This window comes from Centruroides vittatus, unplaced genomic scaffold (genome assembly GCF_030686945.1).
Source record: "Centruroides vittatus isolate TY-2023 unplaced genomic scaffold, ASM3068694v2 contig_927, whole genome shotgun sequence".
Lineage (NCBI taxonomy): Eukaryota > Metazoa > Arthropoda > Arachnida > Scorpiones > Buthidae > Centruroides > Centruroides vittatus.
Genome location: NW_027122613.1, coordinates 1,163,023 through 1,182,915, shown reverse-complemented (window position 1 = coordinate 1,182,915; position 19,893 = coordinate 1,163,023). Strand labels below are relative to the sequence as shown.

General features: G+C 36.5%; 1 protein-coding gene across 1 annotated transcript; it reads right to left on the bottom strand.

The window, feature by feature from the left end:
* Positions 1-2,385: 2,385 nt before the first annotated feature.
* Positions 2,386-13,555, bottom strand: LOC136984775 (zinc finger protein 429-like). Its single transcript, XM_067281905.1, has 8 exons — positions 13,111-13,555; positions 9,421-9,712; positions 8,476-8,609; positions 7,275-7,395; positions 4,806-4,975; positions 3,506-3,671; positions 3,335-3,418; positions 2,386-2,797 (listed from the first exon to the last, which is right to left on the bottom strand). The coding sequence occupies exons 1-8, from the start codon at positions 13,462-13,464 to the stop codon at positions 2,643-2,645; spliced, it is 1,476 nt and encodes a 491-aa protein (XP_067138006.1). The 5' UTR covers positions 13,465-13,555; the 3' UTR covers positions 2,386-2,642.
* Between the last annotated feature and the right edge of the window lie 6,338 nt (positions 13,556-19,893).

Sequence of the window (19,893 nt, the reverse complement as noted above, 5' to 3'; positions counted from 1 at the left end):
CTTAAACTACCGATGGTGTGTATTCTCTTACCGGCAGTAGAGTGAAAAACTTTAATGATTCTTGGTTGTTTTGTTACGGAATAAGACGTTAGTTAGCTTATTGCTTCTTGTAAAAAGTTAACAGATTTTTTTTAGCTAGATGTAACGTCTGATATAGGAAATAACTTAGCATTATTTCTAAATATTTGTATGTGTATGTTTGCGTTAGGTTAAATGATAGACTACTCTGAACGTAAATGAATTGTTATTCGTTTTTAATGATCCAAAGAACATTATCTTTCAGTTTGTGGATCATATCTTCCGTGCGATGGATTTACATAGTTAAAAGGATACTTCTGAACAGAAGTATTCTTTTAACTACGTAAATCATGGTAATTTCGTCATTTTGTAGTTTTCGAGTCGCAGAAAGGACACAGAGTAGTAGGTTTTTGAATTATAATTGGTTTAGACGAGAGATGAGAATACATGTATAAATAGAAAAGTTCTAAAACACGTTTTAGACTTAGTAATTCCTTCCTTCTCCAAAATTTCTTCCGAGAAAACCTACTTTGTTCTACTTCATCCTATTGTTTCATTTTGTAATACTTTCATCTCATAATTATTCCAGAAATCTAGGCTTCCTCTATAGAACTGTCACAGACCTATCAGAAAGTTAGTAAATCAATAGTTTCGAGTTACTTAAAGTACATCAACCGTAAAATCTGTCCTAAATATGGAGCCATTCCGGTGGTCAGTATTATTTTGTAACAGTTTGAAAATTTCCACCAGGAACTGAACGTAACACTTTCCTGTTTTTTAAGGTGTGACGTTTTTCCTAGATGGAAAAGAGTGATGTGTACATATACGGCGGTTTAATATTTATGACCTTTGATTGAGCCACTACTGGGGCTCGATTTAGGTGTAGGCACATTTTCCACCAAAATATAACCTCGTTATCTCAGCCCGTCGTCTACCTGTATGAATTGTGCGTCATACAATATGTGACCATCACGACTTTAATGCGACGATACTTTATCATCATCCGGTCATATTTACTACCGGTAATATCGTTTATTCTAACATTTTTCGTCTCCCTGCGTGAAAGAAGACCGCTGCGAAGTAGAATGGGTGCAGTTTTAAGAAAGAGAAATATGTAAAAACGGTCGTGTAGCCTACACAAACACTAATAACAAACTAGAAAGATATAAAATAAAAAAGTAACTGATGGAATAAAGGGGAATGATAAAGAACAGCTGGGTATGTGAAGAATAATAAGTAAATGAAAGAAGAAAAATAAGATAAGCTGACATCAGGAATGATAAATAATCGAGAACGGGAGATGTAATGAAGTGAGAAAACAAATATAAAGAGAATGATAAATATTAAATAAAGATTAAATTATTCAGTAAATTGTAAAGAATTCATTCTTTAAACATACTTGGACGTCTCTGCTAGTTAAATGAGAGTAATTTAATAGTAGATAACACAACCGTGAAGCATAAGACACTGGTGTGGGCTAATCTAAGGGAACGGAAGGGCATAATGGCAAAAAGTCTGGCGAATATTAATTCGAATAGTCCTTGACCATAACAATCGACTCGTTTTCTAGTTAATTATAAAAGAAATTGCAGCAGCTGTCCGAAGTCGGGTCAACATCCTCGCTCTCATCTGCCTCACTTATGCAGTTTTAATACATTGGCAGTCATAAATTAAAGCGTAATATTGACACGGTCGAAGCATAAACCTCTAGACCCGAGGGAGGAGAGTCCATTCTCTCATCCGATCATCGATAATAGCCGTCCTCCGTCAGAAATAGAAAAAAGTGTCTATGATAATGTTCGCCTCTCACACAACCTTCTCCACCCTAATCCAGACTGCTATCCTTGCAAAGACGGTCGTTGCCATTGAGGCCCACTGTTGTTTAGGCTATGCCAGGTGCTTGTGACCTACTATAATGCTACACTTTATACCGATCGACACTTAACTAATTTCCCCCCCCTTCCCTCTCTTCTCGACGGAACTCGCCAAATTTTAAAATTAACATATTGATAACTTTGTTGTCATTTTTCTTTTTTTCATTATTTATTCAAAGCACTCTCCGAACATGATTTATCCATTCGTTTACTAGAAGATACAAACTCGAAAAGCTATTTTTTATATGTAAAATTTTAACATTTATCATAATCTTATAAGATGCCAGTGAGAAATTTAAATATCACTTTCTAAGCTTAAAAGTATCAACTGCTCGAGTTTAGTTTGCCCTGAAGCTTATTTAAAGTATGAATTTTCGGACATTTCCTCAGAAAATTGCTTTATTTTTATTCATTTTATAAACTTTTAACTATAACATTAATAAAATAATAATCCATACAAGAAATTCCTTTATAAAAATAATTACAACCTTTATTAATAATCATAAAAATTACAAAAAATTAATGTTTTGTAAATAATATTGTGCTTCGCATATTATAGATATTATTTATTTAGTGCTCAAAAAATATATTTTATTTTATAATATATATATATATATATATATTTATTTATTTATATAATATTTTAATACAAAACTGTACACGAAATTCTCTTTCAAATGAACAAATTTTCTTCTGGACGGCTTTTGACTGGGCATCTTTGGTTTTCTAGCGACATGCCCCTTAGCATGATCACGTGGGTGTCTTAGGATATTTATCGTGTCCGTTCCTCACTAGAGCAATCCCGTTGTTGTTATGGTAACAGGCATTGCAGCATCCGTAAGTCAGCAAACCGCTAGAATTCGGGAATTCCCTTCCGCACTTCTGGCATTTCTCCTGTTGTAATTCTGTCAATTATAAAAAAGTAAATGGTTTTCGTTAATTAAGGATTTTTAAATATTCTTTCTGACCTTAAATAATTATTTATCTTGTAGGACAAGAGGTAACGTGTATTCCGAGGTTAGTGGAACATTGTCATTAGGCGTCGAAAATAAAGGTTCTACATGAGGCCTTTTTGGGGAAAGTTGTTTTTTCTTTATGTATCATTCGATCATATATAGATAGTAGAACATGGCACAACCGCTTATTAAGGTCTCACATGACATCATTCTGATTTAACCAATATTCGGGTGTGGTGATACGCGTCCTGCTTATTTTCGATTGGGATCACTTATAATATAACTAACTATTGTCAAGGAAGCGCTAATTTAAATCTTTTTTTTTGTTTGTTTTAAAGAACTTTCAATTATTTTTTTTAACTAGAAATTTAACACCGTTTAAGATGGTTATTTAAATTGTTTACGGTTTATGAATTTAAATTGTCACGATTCTCTTTAATACGGGTCTTTAAACTTTTAAAAATTATACTTAAGAGAAATTCATACCTTCGTGTAGTCGTTGATGCGCCCTTAGATTGCATGCTAGAGCAAAACGTTTATTGCATACTTCACAAACGTGGGGACGATCACCTGCAGATTTAGAAGATTACCGTCAGTTTTTTTTTTTTTTTTTGGCCCATTAATCAAACGTATTACATACAATCTTACGATTCTTACCAGAATGGAGAAATAGATGGTTTTTTAAATTAGTCTGTTTGCTAAAACCTCTGTTGCATATGTGGCACTTGTATGGCCACGATCCATTATGAACATACATGTGACTCTTCAGATCACCCGGGGTGGGAAAAGATTTCGAGCATAAGCTACATTTATGCGGTTTTTCCTTGAGGAAAAAAAAAAAGAAAAAAGAATGTTCTGTCGTCATCATCGTCCATTGGCTTATTTGTTCGAAAATGATTCAAGTTTCGAGAACTTCTGGAGAAAGGCGAAGGACGTTACTGTCACCCGACTTACTTACAGGTAACTAATCAATCAATTTTAGTGCCTCACTGCTCCTTTAACTCACCCTCTTGCCCTGGGGATCGGCTATAAACAAGGAAGAAACTATCCGGCTAAGGAAGAAGAAGAAGAAGAAAAAAATTTGTGAACTTTGCAGGATGTTTTGGTCCCGGTCTTTTAATCCATCGAATCTTTTTTCTCCTCCCCCCTTCGTTCTCACTGCCGAGCTGGATATCGAATTAATGAAGCGAGGAGGGTAAGTGGTCAAGAGGGACGAGTTAGTCACGGTTGCAAACGGAAGGTCTCGTTATATGTTGTGGTTCGACAATAAGCGGGGTGGAGTTATCACGACCTTTGCCACCTGTAAATGACGACTACAAAGGAAAAACGATGTGGATTTTTGATGGATTGGAAAGGACACCTTTTTAAGTTAGGCGGATGTTTACAGTTGTACTTACTCGATTGTAAATAACGTTAATTTCATACACGATAACTACTTGTAGATTTATTGTAAGGAATGTTTCCTAGCATTTTATGTATTTCGAATTGGTTACTTTAAAGTATTTTCGTTAAAACATCCAGTGATACTGTAACTTAATAAAAGCATTAAAAATTAGCACCGTAATTACCTATTGAATTGTGAATAGAAGGAAGAGGAAATTCACAGTATTGCATTACAAAAAAACCCTTCGACAAGATTAATCGATTTATCTTCGGTGGTTGATCCTACACAAAATAATAATCTATGCGTCGTCCTAATATTCCGTACGGGAGAAATCACTTTAGAAAAAATCCACATCTCGGCTTAGGTTTATCTCTTTGACTATATTAGGAAATCTCCAGAAGATGCTCGTAAATTATAAATTCAAAAGAGTATAATTATATAAAATAAAATATGCGAAATTACAAGAGAAACGTTCTCGTAATCTTATCTCGGAGAGGAAGAGCGAGATTACATTCGCATATTGGTGCGAGTAGATGAATATCTATCATGTTACCTTGTCAGTATAATATTTACCTTGTTGTGGGTCATGCGGTGGTAGTAGAGGTTAGAGCTGGCAGTGAATCTTTTACCACATATAGGACACTGGTGAGGTTTCTCTCCGGAGTGGATCCTGCGGTGGGTGTTCAATGAACTGGAGGTGGAGAACCCCTTCCCACACACGTCACACACGTGTGGCTTCTCACCTGTCAGATAAGTTACAGAAGAAGCTATAATTGATTGCAGCAGAGACGTGCTTCCATTTTGTTAACAAGCGTAACTGCTTCATCTTTGATCATCACCCCTCTGAGGTGATGCGCCCGGAATAACTTATTAGCTTTGTATTTAAATAGCCTCAATTATAAAAATACACTTAAAAAAAATTAACTAAAGCAAGAATAAAACTAAAGTTCAGATTCGATTAAAATGTTTTTTATAATGATGATTTAATTGGATATTATGTCTTTTCTTTTAATTCAAAATCAGCGAAATTGTTAATTGAAGCTTTATTAATACATTTGTAAAAATAGTTAAGAGAGTTCTGAATAGAAAAAGAGCCTTTTGGATAATGAAAATTAAGACAGAGCTTACTCTCTTATAACGTTATTTTTATATTAAAAAATGGAAACTAACTTCGATTTCTCTCCTACAAAATGAAGTTCGATCCTCTGTTAAACAATAAAAAAACGAAAAATTCCGAATGGACTAAAGCGAAATCTGTCTATTTTATTTAACTTGAAAGAAAAGATTAGTGTAATTCTAACTTCATATAAAATCATTTGAACTCGATTAACTCTTGGAATAGCATATTTAAAATTAGAAAACAATCCTGTCATCAAAATTGAATGTATTCTTACTCTAGAATAACATATATAAAAATGTAATGCCCTCATTCTATGTCTATGAAATAATAAAAAGAGAGGTATACATACATAAAATTAAAGCCGTAGACGTTTCAAAAGCAGAAGAAAATATAAAACAAAAGGTATAAAAAGATACGAAGGAATGTGAATTAAAGATTAAATAGATTTTTAAAACATATTTCTGTATTCAGATTTATAAATCTAAGCATTCAGGAAATTAAGAAATGAACTCATTCCCGAAGACCTATATTAAATTAAATGATCGTTCCAGAAATAATAATAATAGATTAAAAATCTTGGAAACCGAAGAAGTAAGGATTAAAAATTCCCTGTAGATCGATCCAGAATAGATCATATAATAAAAAGTAAGCGATATGAATTCAAATGAGACGGAGCAGTTCCTGTTCTAAATTTCCCACCACTATTTATACAATAAAGGAAAATATTTAACTATTTTAAATATAATTTTTCATACATTTTATATTTTAGCAAACGACGAGGAAGACCCTCGCGTGCATATTTAACAGAAAAAAAAAAAAAAAAGAAAAAGATTATAGCTCTGTTCTATATAACACTACAATAAGAATGACCTCATTAGATATGTCATCTGATAAAGGCAAATCCATCATAATATTACAATACATTGTTTTAATCTTCCACAGAAATTGGTAGCCTCCCCCGACTTAACGGAATGTCGTAGAGAGTGACGTCCGGAGTGAAGAGCGAGATGACAGTTTATCTCTGTCCCGTTTCGTGACTGCGATTCTAAAATATAGTCATAAGTTGCATACCAAGTCTCGCGCCTAGTTAGGGATTTTTTCTCCTCCCGGCGCTGAAATATTCGAGATGGACTGCCATGGGAAAGAGGACTGACCACACCTTGACGATCAATCATGTGACTATCGGGTCGACAGCATTTGTCACTTTTTGCACCCGATTATCTATTTTATTCCCTTGAAAAGAAAAGAAAAAAAAGCAAATGTGACTACAGAAGACGATTCCTTCTGACGTGTCAGAATTGTAAAAATCGAAGAGAGGGTTAAATCGCCATAATTCAGGGTTTTTACTCGAAATTCTTTCACGTATTTTTCATCTTTTTTATAACCTTTTCAACGCGAAAGCGATCACTCTCACAGCAGAATTTATGGAGGAAAATTTTAGATGATGGAACACGAATTGAATTGATAGTTTCGCTTGTAATCTTGTATTTTATAAATTCTATAATAATGCACTTCCTGGTTTAATAAACTACCCCCACTAGAAATTTTTCTATATAATTTGTATACAGTCCCTTTCGTAGACTGTATAAAAAGCTGTTTAAGTAACTGATATTTTTCTATTCATTAATTTTACACACTATAATTTACGCCGCTCGGAAACTACTTACAGTATTTTAAAGATCTATATCTAAAATACTTTGGCTCTAATTCAATGTTCTTTTATGTACTATACAATTTCACACCTACAGGTAATTAAGTTTACATAGGTTATGAATTTAATCACTAGATGCAAGTACTTAGGTTTGTATTGTCTAAACACAAGTCTAACTACCTTTGTCTATCGTAATTCACTCAATTCAATGTATTTTTTTACCCTTTAATTAATATAATGAGAAAGTAAACAATTAAAACATTAAATATACCAGTGTGAGTCCTCATGTGTCTCCTGAGAAGAGAAGGACGGTCGAATGTCTTCCCGCAATATTCGCAAGGTAATAAGGTTCTTTCTCGTGGTTTCTTTGTAACTTGAACAGGAGTCAGGACCTGGATAAATTAAGAACATCGTCATTGTTCATGTGAAATTTTATATTATGTATATACAGAATTTAAAAGGCCGTTAAGGTCTATAATCTATAATTATAAAATCATGGTTTTAAGTGGAGAAGGACGAATGTTATAGATAATATCGAGAAGATTAATTATGCAGTCGAAGGTTGGGAGAGATATTCCATGATATATGATCATCGAACAATAAATATAGCCACCTATAGTTATTAGGTCTGCTTGATTTAACTCGATCTATGACCAGATATCAATCCAAATTAATGATCATTTTTCCCAAATTAATTTTTTTTCCCTAATTTATTCAGTCCTATATTTTATAGAGAAGTGATTTAAATTTAGTTATTCTTGTCTGCCCGCTAGTTGGGTTACGTTTTTCTCAGTTATAATAATAATCGTATAACCTGTTATAGGAAGATTTGACATTTTTAAACCAATGAGAAAAATTAGGATAATGTATTTACAAAGTTTAGTTCTCATAGAATTGATCTTTTTTTTTTTTTATATATAGGATATAAATAGAATTATACTTCCCATATTTAGTAACTATAGAATAATAATATTCAATTATCATTGCTGTTTTTGTTTTAGATTGTTATTTTTAAATACGAAAGGATATAAGTCTGAACTTAAGGCGAGAATTGTTTCGTGTTATAAAAGATACTAACATTGTTTTATTTCGATCTAAACATTTTTAAATGCCTTTATAAATAATTTAACTCAGCTCTAATACAATAATTATAGTTTAATTTTACGATTTTTACGCTAAAATATTCTTCCGTCTTAGTTATTGTGCTGTTAAATAAACGAAAATGTAGCAAAAGTAACGTTTAACTTTTACTCTTTCGGTTTTTAATCGACTGTATTCAAGTTTAAATATAATTCTCATTCTGTAATGCTTTTATACGATATTTATTTTACTGAATACAGTTATTTTTTTAAGCCGTGTTTAAATATATCTTCATTAATTTGATGGCTTTGTTAGAAGATTTACAAGATCCTTACTTATCAGTCGGATCGGACTCTTATATTTAAAATTGAAATTGATACTCCCAAACCTACCTGCAAATTCTCAGTGGAAGTAACAAAAGAGTCTGCTTCGCTGTTTGAACGAGATTCGTATGAGCAATTTTTTCGATTCTCTTGATTGAGAGAGGGCGAAGAGACTAGAGACATGGACAGATCCAACGGACTATCTGTAAGAGAAAAAGAAGAAGGAAAAAAAAACCTATTATGCGAATGCGGTCGTTAGTAAATTAAACTGTCAAATGCTTAGTTTTCTTCCTCAATAATTTTTCTACAGAGAACAATCATCCATCTCGCCTGTTAATTAGAATGTTAATTTTTTTTATGACCACGCTTCAACGTGTATTGTTGCTCGAGATCGGCAATTAAGTGACCTAAAAGGGATTAGTTAGTAAACTTGAGTTGGAAGAGGAAAGAGATTGTGTCCGGTAGATTTTCGGTAAAAAGTAGAGTAAGACGTCCGTAGGCCGACTAAGTGATCAATCAAGGTAAACAATAGCAGTACTTAAACTATCTTACGTGATGACCAAACGGGTGTCGGCATGGTCGCAGAACTTCCCAGGTTTATACCATAAATTAAGCCCTTCGTGAAGTTAGATATTGCTTGGAAAAGCTGTCTAAATATATTGAATAGAAGAAGATTAAGCGGGGTAAGCCCCCGTTGCGCTGATTAATATGAGGCCCACAGGAAGTCTAGCTGCGAGACTCCCTTGCAGGTTTTTTTATTGCCTTACGAGATTTTGATTATCTGTTAGATTCGCATTGGCACTTGTTATAGTTGTCTTAATGCCAGGAGACGTAATGCAACTAAATGTATTAAACTTTCTCACGAAAAGTATTTACGTGTTTAAGATTAAAATTTCCCATTTTACTGCTACAGTTCCTCGTCAGTTTTTTATTCCAAAGATACGTAGATTAATAACGAAATAATTAGACGAAGTGTTAATTAAGCGACAAAAGTAATGAAAAAAACAACTTTACCTTCAATAGTCTTCCTCCATAGGTTTTTATTGCAGTTCAAAGGAGTCGAGGTCAAAGGTTTCGGACTGATGGCCTGATCTCTGATATCCCCGTAATAGACCACCATTTCGGTATTCGGTGCCACATGACGGATCACCTCGTAACTATTCTCATTAAATATCCTATAACCTATCAAGTTTACTTCGTTGTTTAACGTACACGAGTAACGCAGGAACCTTATCCAGTTGCAGTGTCTCACCTTACGATCTTCCACTTCTTGAATTTCGTCGTAGCAACCGAAATGATGCCGTATCTACAAAATATTTAAAACTGGCTCATTTATTTATTTTTTATTCGACGAATATAAAAAATGGCCTCTCGGATACGAATAGAGCCGCGAAACAATTATCCAAATTTTATCTGTAGTAAATTAATTACTAGTGATATTATTAGATAATATACAAATTTTATTAACCCCGGAGTAATGTTTAATGTATTGATTTGTAACGTCATTGATTGACAACCACTTTCCGATAAGGGAATAATAATTATGATTGGGCAGTTGGAAAAAGTAATAATAGGACTGCGAAGATTGATGGGATTAAAAAAGAAAACGTGAAGGAGAATGGTTAAGAACAGGTTGAGAAAGACTTTCTAATAAAGCTAGCCCAACGATCGAGTAGGCCATGTCATCGATGAATGGAAAATCACCTACGAACAACTTATCGCTGTTAGCTAAACCCCGATGGAACATTGCATTCGATTAATTCTTAGTTGATGTCTAAGAAAAAGCAATCAAGAGGATTGTCAGGCTAGAAGAGTGCCTCAACGGACGAATCTAACTCCTTTCTATTCTTCGTTACAATTATTTTAACGCTTCTTCCTAATTAAGATGCAATTTTTTTGATTGAATAAGTTACGGATATCCATCGAAATGACCTAATGAAATTCTCCCCCCTTTTTTTCCCTCTATTACTTAACTGCGAAATGGGAGTGAAGTTCGCTTCCTAAATGAGACCCGGTTCGGAATAAAGCCCGAAGGATGTTACAATTGCGATCGGAGCCTTGGGACAGAAGAGGAACGTATCGAGCAATGCAGCTACTTTTTGCGCCACTCAGTCGTGACCTATGGGTTATCTGTAAATTGCCTATAGGCAACCGTTAAGATGACAGAGGAATGTTTATGAATGTCTCCCGCTGCCAGCACGTTTCATTGACAAAAAAATCGTCCTATATAAGAAGCTTCTTGTCAAATATTGAAAATAAGTGTGTGATTTACTCTCGGTTCCTTGTTAGAGTCAAGGATGAAAAATTCCAAAACGGTCTTAACTCATTGAAGAAACGTCCTCCAACAATAATTCGAACAAAACTGGAACAATTATCGCTGTAGAGAAGTTCCTCTCCCTCACGTAGTAATTTGTTATTTCTATTCTTTGTCGTTACATGACAGAAATATTAAAAATTACTTCTCGCTAATGAACCATACAAAACGTGAAATAGCTGTGATAAAATGTTCAAAAATCCAGTTTTTCATAAGAGAGATTCTTTCGAGGACACCTGATTTTATTTTGCTAAGATTTCGACTCGAAATAAGTGCGAAATTTTACGAATTTTTCTGTATTGTCTTTATCGAAAACGAAAATTTCGACATGCGAATTACGCATAAAGAATTGGTACCAGAGTCTGACAGACCAGAACGAACTACTTTTTGATAACATTTGACTTTACACGTTATTAATTATAATTGATATGCGTCAAAGTATTCAAAATGTATCATGTTTTTTCCTCTGCGAAACCTTGAACCATTCGCATGAAAATTTTGGAGAAGTCGGAAGCGAAGGATCGGAGCCGCGAGTCCTTAGCATCGGAACCAGTTTACGCTCAATTAATAACAAAAGCGTTCTCACATTATTTAATTTATAAATTGTCTTGACCTCTTTTTAACAGACCTTCGTCAAGTTTTTGCTTATATGGAAGAAATCGACTTTTGTTCTGCCTTGATAATTACAAGCAATGCATCCACATCACGTAAGGACACCGCAACATTCTGGTCAGTTGTCCGTGAAATGGGACCGAACAATTTTCATTCATAACGAACCCCCTCCACTTATCTACTTTATTAACGAACTGTGTCATAGCCAACAAGTGCAGAAAAGGAGCGCTAATGTATAATTATGGTGAAAGTCGGATGGACTATGCCCACTCGGGATACGCCTTTCCTAGTGTTCGTACTATGTATATACAATGTGTATACAATGTACCATATGATGGGCGCTCCGAGAATATAGATGATGCCTGTGACCTAGTGCTGCGGGCTGTACATGTCTCGTTGGTGTTTAGAAGGATGTAATGTTGATAGAATGAGTACAATCGGACCATTACGGACAGACAACCTTGCCGATTAATAATAGTCCGATGAGTGTGCCGCTTTAATTGGAAATCGGAATGTGGAGGTTGGCACTTCCGACACATCACCACCTCTTGGTCATCTTCACTGTCATTTATGATGCTTGAATACATACATCACATAGAATTTAGCAGTATTTCTTTCCTGTTAAATCTTCGTATAGATCAAGTAAGATTTAATAGGAAAAAGTATATTGGATAGCGATTCTTATTGCTTCGAGACGTAATAAATGAACGCGATGCACTTCCATTTTTTCAAGATTTCACCCTTCTTCGACGGCCTTTTTATATTGTTTGTCGTTTTTATACTCGTATTTATGCCTATTATTACTTAAGATAGATGGCAATTTAAATAACAGGATGGAAGAAAGATTAACAATGCAATTAAAGAATTTTTCTTCGAATCGTTTTACCCACGATTTACATTATTTGATATACTAAATAAGTTAAATGAATAATTCCATTACTGAATTTAAACATCATCCACGTGTTTTCAAGGTTGGCCTTTCGGTAACATTGGCCTTTTCGAAAATTATAATAATAATAATAATTATGGGTAGTTGCAGTTGTGTAAGCTGAACAATTGGTAACTGTAAAGAAACCAGTAGATACCACTAACGTAATGTTAGGCGGAATAGAATTTCTGGGTAAGACGAGGATGTGATACACAAATGGAGAACCGGTGTCCTTGGCGGCTATAAACGCGATTGTTAAAATCTTAACCAGAGCGTGGTGACATGATTCATCTTCCGACCACCGTCTGTCATCCCCCGCAATGGGCTAAAAACTCTGCAGTAGTCGGCAGACGAAACCTGTTATAGTCGTGTCGGGACAGGTGTCACCCGCATTAACCGAAACAGATTACCCCTGTCGAAATTCCCCTCGGACGGTTCAAATATTAAAAAAAAAAACACAGTAATAGTTCCGTATTGGTTAAAGTCACGTGCATTGTCCGTTCCTTTGTTGAGATCCTATTATGTAGTTTATAATAACGCGTGAATAGATTGTTGTTAGCGGTATTTTTACAGCGCCCATTTAAAATTTTAATAGCGCGATTAACTTGAAAGAGAACCTCCCGAAACTAAGGTTAATTGAGAGGCGCGTTCGAGAAGCGAAACATCTGAAGAATGAAGGAAGCGTTTAAAAAGCCCCGTTCTCGTGTTAGGACCGGCCAACGTGTCGGAGAATACGAAAGCGATGCAGAAGAATGGGCCATGGGCCGGGTCGCGCTCTCGTCTCGGTCAGAAAGCCATCAAAGTGGCTATTAACACTCGAGCGGCTAAGCTACCGACAGACCATACTCACGTCATTATCATTCAGCAGGCTGTAGACCTCCAACTTGTCTAACCGGATGGTTCCTTGGGACGGACGGAATCTGGAACCCTTGGCGATGGCTTGATTACTCCACACCCTGACACCCATCTCGTAAAGACGGTTCGAATTGGTGTCTGTAGTCAGCACCAGGCTAAATTCGGGAGGGATGAGAACGCAAGTCTCCATGATCACGTGACGTGCATGATATCCCTGCAGGTTAACGTGGAACCTTCTAAGCCAGGGATCCAAGTAACGACTATCTAAGCCCTCCGTCGTCGTCGGTGTATACCTAGCCGGTGATTGGCACGCGTGGCCCCACCCCGAAAGCGAGCTTCTCGCAGTCATACCCGGCAGCCAAGGCGGGGACTTTGGGGAGACCAGGTAAAAAGGACGCGCGAGGAAATAGGGGGCAGAGATAGATGCTGCGCGGCAGATGCGAGCGGCGAGGCTCCAGCTGGTGCGTGGCACGGCAAGCTACTTGTGACCTCGCGTGCCGCCACTGCATCGGCAGGTGGATGTAGCTCCGCAGCGGGCCCCTATCCGACTCTAGCGCCGATTTATTCGCTAGAGTACCTGTCTGCGGCCACTTTCCCTCCGCTCGATAAACCTTTTCGACGATTAAAGGTAAATTCTTAGCCCCTTTCTCCTCTTCTTCCTTAAAGTGCGTCCGATCATCTCGGCTGATTAATTAAGACGAGAAAATTAATTTGTCTGCTTCCTCCTTATCGTATCCTCTTCCACTCTTTAACGCCGAACTCTTTAACTGGCTGCGCTTTACCCAACGCTTATTAATCTTCATTATCCAATTATTTAATTATCGTTAGGAGGTCACGAAATCTACCGGAACTGGTACGATTATCCGAAACCGGGCAATAACAGTAGTTAGCGCCTCCGAACCCGGCTACCGTTTGCCTCCCGTCAGGGCCGGGGGGCCCCGAAAGATGATTAAAGGAGTCCGTCCAAGGTACGACGCACCGGGGCTCCACTTAAGGGGCCCGAGTGCGATGCACTTAACACCGACCTTGGCCTCTACACGTTTTTTTTTTCCACGCGTGAATCGGAGAACCGCATTTTTTCCCTGCCAAATTAGCTATTTACCCACTTATTGAGGAAGAACACTGTCTCTAAAGGAAGTGTTTTGGTTAAACGGACACGCCCTGAAGAACAAAAAAGAGCTTATTCTCCGGACCTCGTACCCTTTTTAAGATTGTCGCTCGACTCGACGCCATTGAAATTAACAAAGATTTGGTTTGTATTTTTTGACGCAATTAAATCCAACTGAAATCGTCACCCAAATTTTATATTTTTTCGATAAGATGAGCCGAGTGGGCTATCTCTAATATAAAGATTTTTTGCAGGGCTTTTAAGTAAATCCTTGCCGGTGCCGGGCGTTTTTCGCTTTTAGATTTCCGATTAATGACCGGAAGCTATTTAGATCGATGGCAATTAAAAGAGGCGAAGGATTTGTTTATGACTTTACTTAGCGCATTAAAAAGTTGTTAAGTGAAAAGAATTCTCGATTATAAAGTTTATAACCGGCACAAGTCAATTAAAAGGATTACGTTTGGCAGTTTTCTTATAGAATAATAATTTTTATTAAACCCTTTTAACTAATCAATTTTCTTTCCTGTCAAAGGTGTATTACTTTATATTACACAGTTTGGTGTCAAATTTGGTTTAACAAGGAAATATACCGCTCGGATTGAGTTCAAACACGCTAATCCGTCAAGCTACTGTCAACGTGGAAGGGAAAAAAAGCGATATCGCATTGTTATTTTATATTAACGCGATAACGAGAAGACGGAGAGCCAATTACTTTGTCGAGTGCTTTTTTTCCCTCCCCTTTTTCCAATCCGAAGCGATACATCAGTAGAATTTCTAGCGCAACTGTATCGAGTGTCAACCGAGCATGACTCACAATTAGTGGGACGTGATCCGGGTCCGTTATGGGAGGTCTTCTTTTGCTCCCCAAAAGTGTACGACTTTCATACCGTTACAGTCGTAAAATTCCATTTTGAACTGCTTCGAAATCTGAAGAAATTTCCTCAGAGCTCGTAAGCTTCGACGTCATCGCAGTGTCTTAATGAGAGGTTCCTTTTGGGAGCGCATTTACAAGTAATGGTTTCATTCACCAAGTCCAAAGAACCATTGATGGCACTCCAGATTATGCACGGTTTATCACATTTACCACGAAACAAACCCTGAAAATCTCGAACAAAAACTCTCTACAGCTGAGAATAAAGAGAGCCTTCCTCTCCTCTTCGTTTTTTCCTCCGAAACCTTAATTTTAACGTCACACGCCGGGCTCGTAATCTAGCATAAAATCGGAAATGGCACCTTTTAAAAATTTTTCAACTTTCTCCACCGTCATTAAAAATTTAGCAAGAACGTGTCCCAAGTACAAACATTGGGCCAAAAACGTGAGATCTTTAACAACTACGCACTCAACGTGACGAAATTCCAGGCGCTAAAAAAATAATTAGAAAGGTAACGGTATGTCTATAAGTTATATATATATTTTGAGCGGTGGCGATACGGAAGTGCAGCAACGTCGGAGGGAAAATATCGGAGCCTCGATCAGTCAAGCTTACGTCAAAATAAAGAACTGCAACAAGGTATTACTCGAACCCCGCAGTGGAAAGACAAGTAGCCGACGTGACGCTCGACCAAATATCTCTCCGACCAATCGGGGGGTGGAAAATGGCTGCCACAGCGATGGTAGTAGATACGAACTGACTCTTTTTTTATTTTTATAATCCCGAACGTTCTATATTTCCTGAGCTTATCTTTGCAGCGGCGAGATGTAGCGGACGGCCTCGAGGCACTACAGGTGGTACATAAAGCACCTCGTCCGTATTACGTAATTCTAGAAGGCTAAGAAGGAACAACACCTTTCTCAGAAGAGCGATAAGAAAGACAGGTGAAAGATCGCGAGACACGCTACCATTTTTCACTACCGACGGATAATTACTAGATGGCCCTCTTCTTTTTTTTCCCTTCTTCTTTCTCTTACTCTCCCGTGTGTGTCTCCATCCGAAGGAAATGAACTCTCCATTTATTCCGCCGCCGAGCAGGGTGTCCCGCTCCGGGGGCCCCGGGGCGCAATAAGGGGCATCTTTGGAAATAAATAATAATGCTTAAGGGATACTCTGGGAAATGCTAATGTGGGAAACGAAGAAAGACAATGACGAGTCGTGAATTATTTAGGATGTCGTAAAGAGTTGGCGTTTTTTTTCCCCCTTTTGTCCCGCAACGTGATTAGTCTGGTGTAGTTTTCAACGAAGAGGGATTTCCATCCGCTCGGGGCCTCGCCCCGTACCACGCATTTTTCACCGTTAAGAATGTCGACATTTCGATTCTTTTATCCTTAATGAGGACTTTATACCGTTGGCAACCTTCTTCTTTTTTCTTTTTCTTCTTAGTAGTGTTTCGTTTATCTGTCGGTAATGTACAGTACAAATGCAGTTCTATCTCCATAGGGTTCCGGGATATATATATATTTCTTTTTTGTGCGTCGCTCTCGACTGGTCATTTGAAGAAAATTAATCGATTCGGATGAATTTTTGTACGTTATTCTATTTTAGTAGGCCCGGGGCCACGTCTAGAAAATAGAGATGTCCAGGAAGTGTCACTCGAAGGACTACGTGAGTTCAAAATGAGACTTAAAGGGGTGAGAAGTAATGACTTCGTTCGTTTTTCCGACGTTATCCGCCGGCGATTTCGCGCATCCTACTCGCAACCCGAAGGAAGCTTTAAAAATTAGAACTAGGATAAGATAAATTTCGCAATGTCGATAAACATCTCGCCGATGAAGCAATAGGATTTTCGAGAATAAATAAATTTTGCCGTGGGAAGAAGAAAGAAACAAAGGAACATGGCCGATATTTCCCGAATTTCGAGACGGGAAAACTACGATGTATAAAAAAACTTTACGAATTAAACGGCAAATTTTATGTTAGAAACCGACTAAACATTATTATTAAGTAATTCGGAATCTTCCGTAGTAACTTTCGGAACTGGCTGTGTGAAATGTGATCAGAAGACCCTTTTAAAAACTAGTTTTAAAGGTTGCCGGTATTGCAAGTTTTTACTTGAGGAGTAATATCATTCTAAATCAAAACTATTAAATTGTTTTTAGGATTTAAACGATGGGAGAGTTTCTTTATTAGAAAATGAAATTAAATCTTTGCGAAAATCACACAGTATTTTTCGTTTGTGAGAAAAAAATTAATAATAATGGAGGTGCATTAATAGATTGTGGTGCCATCTGTTATCAAATGACTTTACTAAATTGTAAAGTGTTTGTTAAATATTCCGATGTTTAATTATTATTTAATGTTTGAAAATACTTTTTGTTGATTGATATGTGCCTAATTATATTTGGAATCCACGCGTTACTTTTTTAAATATATCAGGACCAACGAAATTGTCAAATTACTTAGTTTTCAATTGGATCTCAAGCGACGTTTTGTTTGCTGGTTATAGATTATAGAATTTGCGCACGACGTAGTTATAAAAACGTCCTTTATGACGTACCGCTATAGGCATAAAAGTTTCACGTTAATAGTTTGGTTCCTCAATTTTATAAAATAATAATCATATTTGATCCTTTATGTATTCCTCTTCAAATGTGGCCGCGCGTAACGTCTATAAAGTTATTACTGTATATCATATCTTTCAAATATAAACAAATGTTGGAAATTTCCAGTTAGCTTATTGATCTGGAAAAGAGTCGAAGTATATACAGTGGTGATATTCGAAATATTTAACAAGGGGTTCGCTAGCAGAAAATTTTTCCCTGACAATCACCGACAAACGAAATGGAAGTTTTGGCTAGAAATAAATACAATACATTTTCTTGCAACTATATATCTAACAATCAGTGGCGTATTTAGAACGTAACGAGCCATGGGAGAAGGCCAGGTAACAATAGTATTTTAGAGCTGTCGACCTTTTTTTTTTTTCAAGGCAGAGAAATTCTTTACCGCAATATGGCGCTTCTAGAAATAGGCACATGTATGTCATCATCTCTCGAGGTACATTATACTTTTTCTTTCGCTGTCCATAGCCCGACACGTGTTCCACAGCCATCTTGTATTGTCTCGCGCACGTGGCATTCCGGGATCTCTCTTATGACTGGATCTACTTTCAAGAACACTCTTGAATCGATCGCGATTAAACCTGGATTGAAACGGTCAAGAGAGATCGCACCAAGACATACTCCCTGACCTTGCTCACAATCTAGATTGAAATGCTCGGTGCAAACGGGGTATAAGGCCCTAGTTTAGTAGTATTACAGAGTATAATACGCATATTTTAATATATTTAAAAAAAAACAAACCCACTGAGAAATGTTCCGTGTGTTTAACAAGGTTTGGGAAACTGAAAATTTTAACAACGGGTTCGCCCGAACCTGTGCGAACCCGCCGAATATCACCACTGAGTATATAACGCAGTATTTTCTACCCTTTCATTGTTTGTGTCATCGCATTAACAAATTGAAGATTTTTTTTAAATCTCCAAGAGAAAACAAATCGAGAGCTTCGATGGTGTCCGTATGTTATATTTTCACAACATAACGCTAGATGGCGTTTGCACATCCAAGTCCGTTATGTTTAACGTCCGGTAAAATACGTGGTGCGCCAACTCTATAAGATTTTTACTTTCCCTCTGTTATATCATCTCTATCGTAATATCGTATTATAATATTACACAGTCGACTCCGCATAAGTCGACACCCCAAGGGGGAAAAAACACCACAAAACTACAATTAATAAAATACAGTAGTGCGTTATACAGTAGTATAGGCTTACAATACATTGTGTCCTCCATTTACAATTACTCCGTAGATGAAAAACTGAAAAATTCGTTTAGTGTTGTTTGTTTCGAGCACTTAACTGTCTCGACTTTCTTTTTTCAACGATCACGAACGTCTTTAAAACATCATCTTCGCAATTGTCAATTGTTGGCAAGTAATGTCTAAGGATTCTTAATGCCTCTGGTATGAGAAAATGCAAAATTGGAATCTGGTCTGACGTTGATGTAGATTGTATATTTTCTTTTTGTTTATCTGTTATTATGTATGAAAGTATGGTGATCGGTCGAAAAAAGACCTACCTAGATATTTTTACATTTTTGGACTCGGGATCTTAAAACGTCGAGAAATAAAACAAATATCTAGGGTTTTTTTTCTGTATTGATGTTAGTGCGTGCGTGGGGCATGATTTTTTTCACCTTTGAAACTTCTGTGCTTTTTACTGAAACTTTGCAGGAAAGTTTATGTATTAGGGGATTGATGCTATTAAATTAATTGGTGATTAAAGGTCGAAGGGCGGGGAGATAAAGTGGGTCGTATGTCATTTCTCGAGTAAGGTAGGACTAATTACGAGTAAAATCGTCATTAGCATTTACAATTTTTATAAAACCCATCCCTATCCTTAAAATTAAGCTTTTTGCCAGAAAATTTACCTAACTCGTTACTGGATTTTCTATCTAGTGAAAGTATATAAAATAAGAAAAAAACAAATAGGTTAGACATTCAATTTGTTTCTACGACTATCAAATTATGTCATTAAGTGAAGAGCGTACGTTTATAATGTAATTTTCAAACTAGTTCTAAAAAAAAAAAAAAAAGCTGTTAGCTAATCGATATTTTTATGAATTCTTTATTACAGAATTAAACTGTAAAAATGAAAAATGCTATTTGATCTTTTTAATAAGCCAGCTTCTACAATCAGGTAGCATACAAGTTATATTAAAAATTGCTAGTTCTGT

Coding starts and splice junctions, on each gene's coding strand:
- LOC136984775 (XM_067281905.1), bottom strand. CDS start 13,464: ATGACTGCGAGAAGCTCGCTTTCGGGGTGGGGCCACGCGTGCCAATCA. Junction 9,713..13,110: donor GCCTGCTGAATGATAATGAC/GTGAGTATGGTC, acceptor AATATTTTGTAG/ATACGGCATCATTTCGGTTG. Junction 4,976..7,274: donor ACACATGAGGACTCACACTG/GTATATTTAATG, acceptor CTTATCTGACAG/GTGAGAAGCCACACGTGTGT.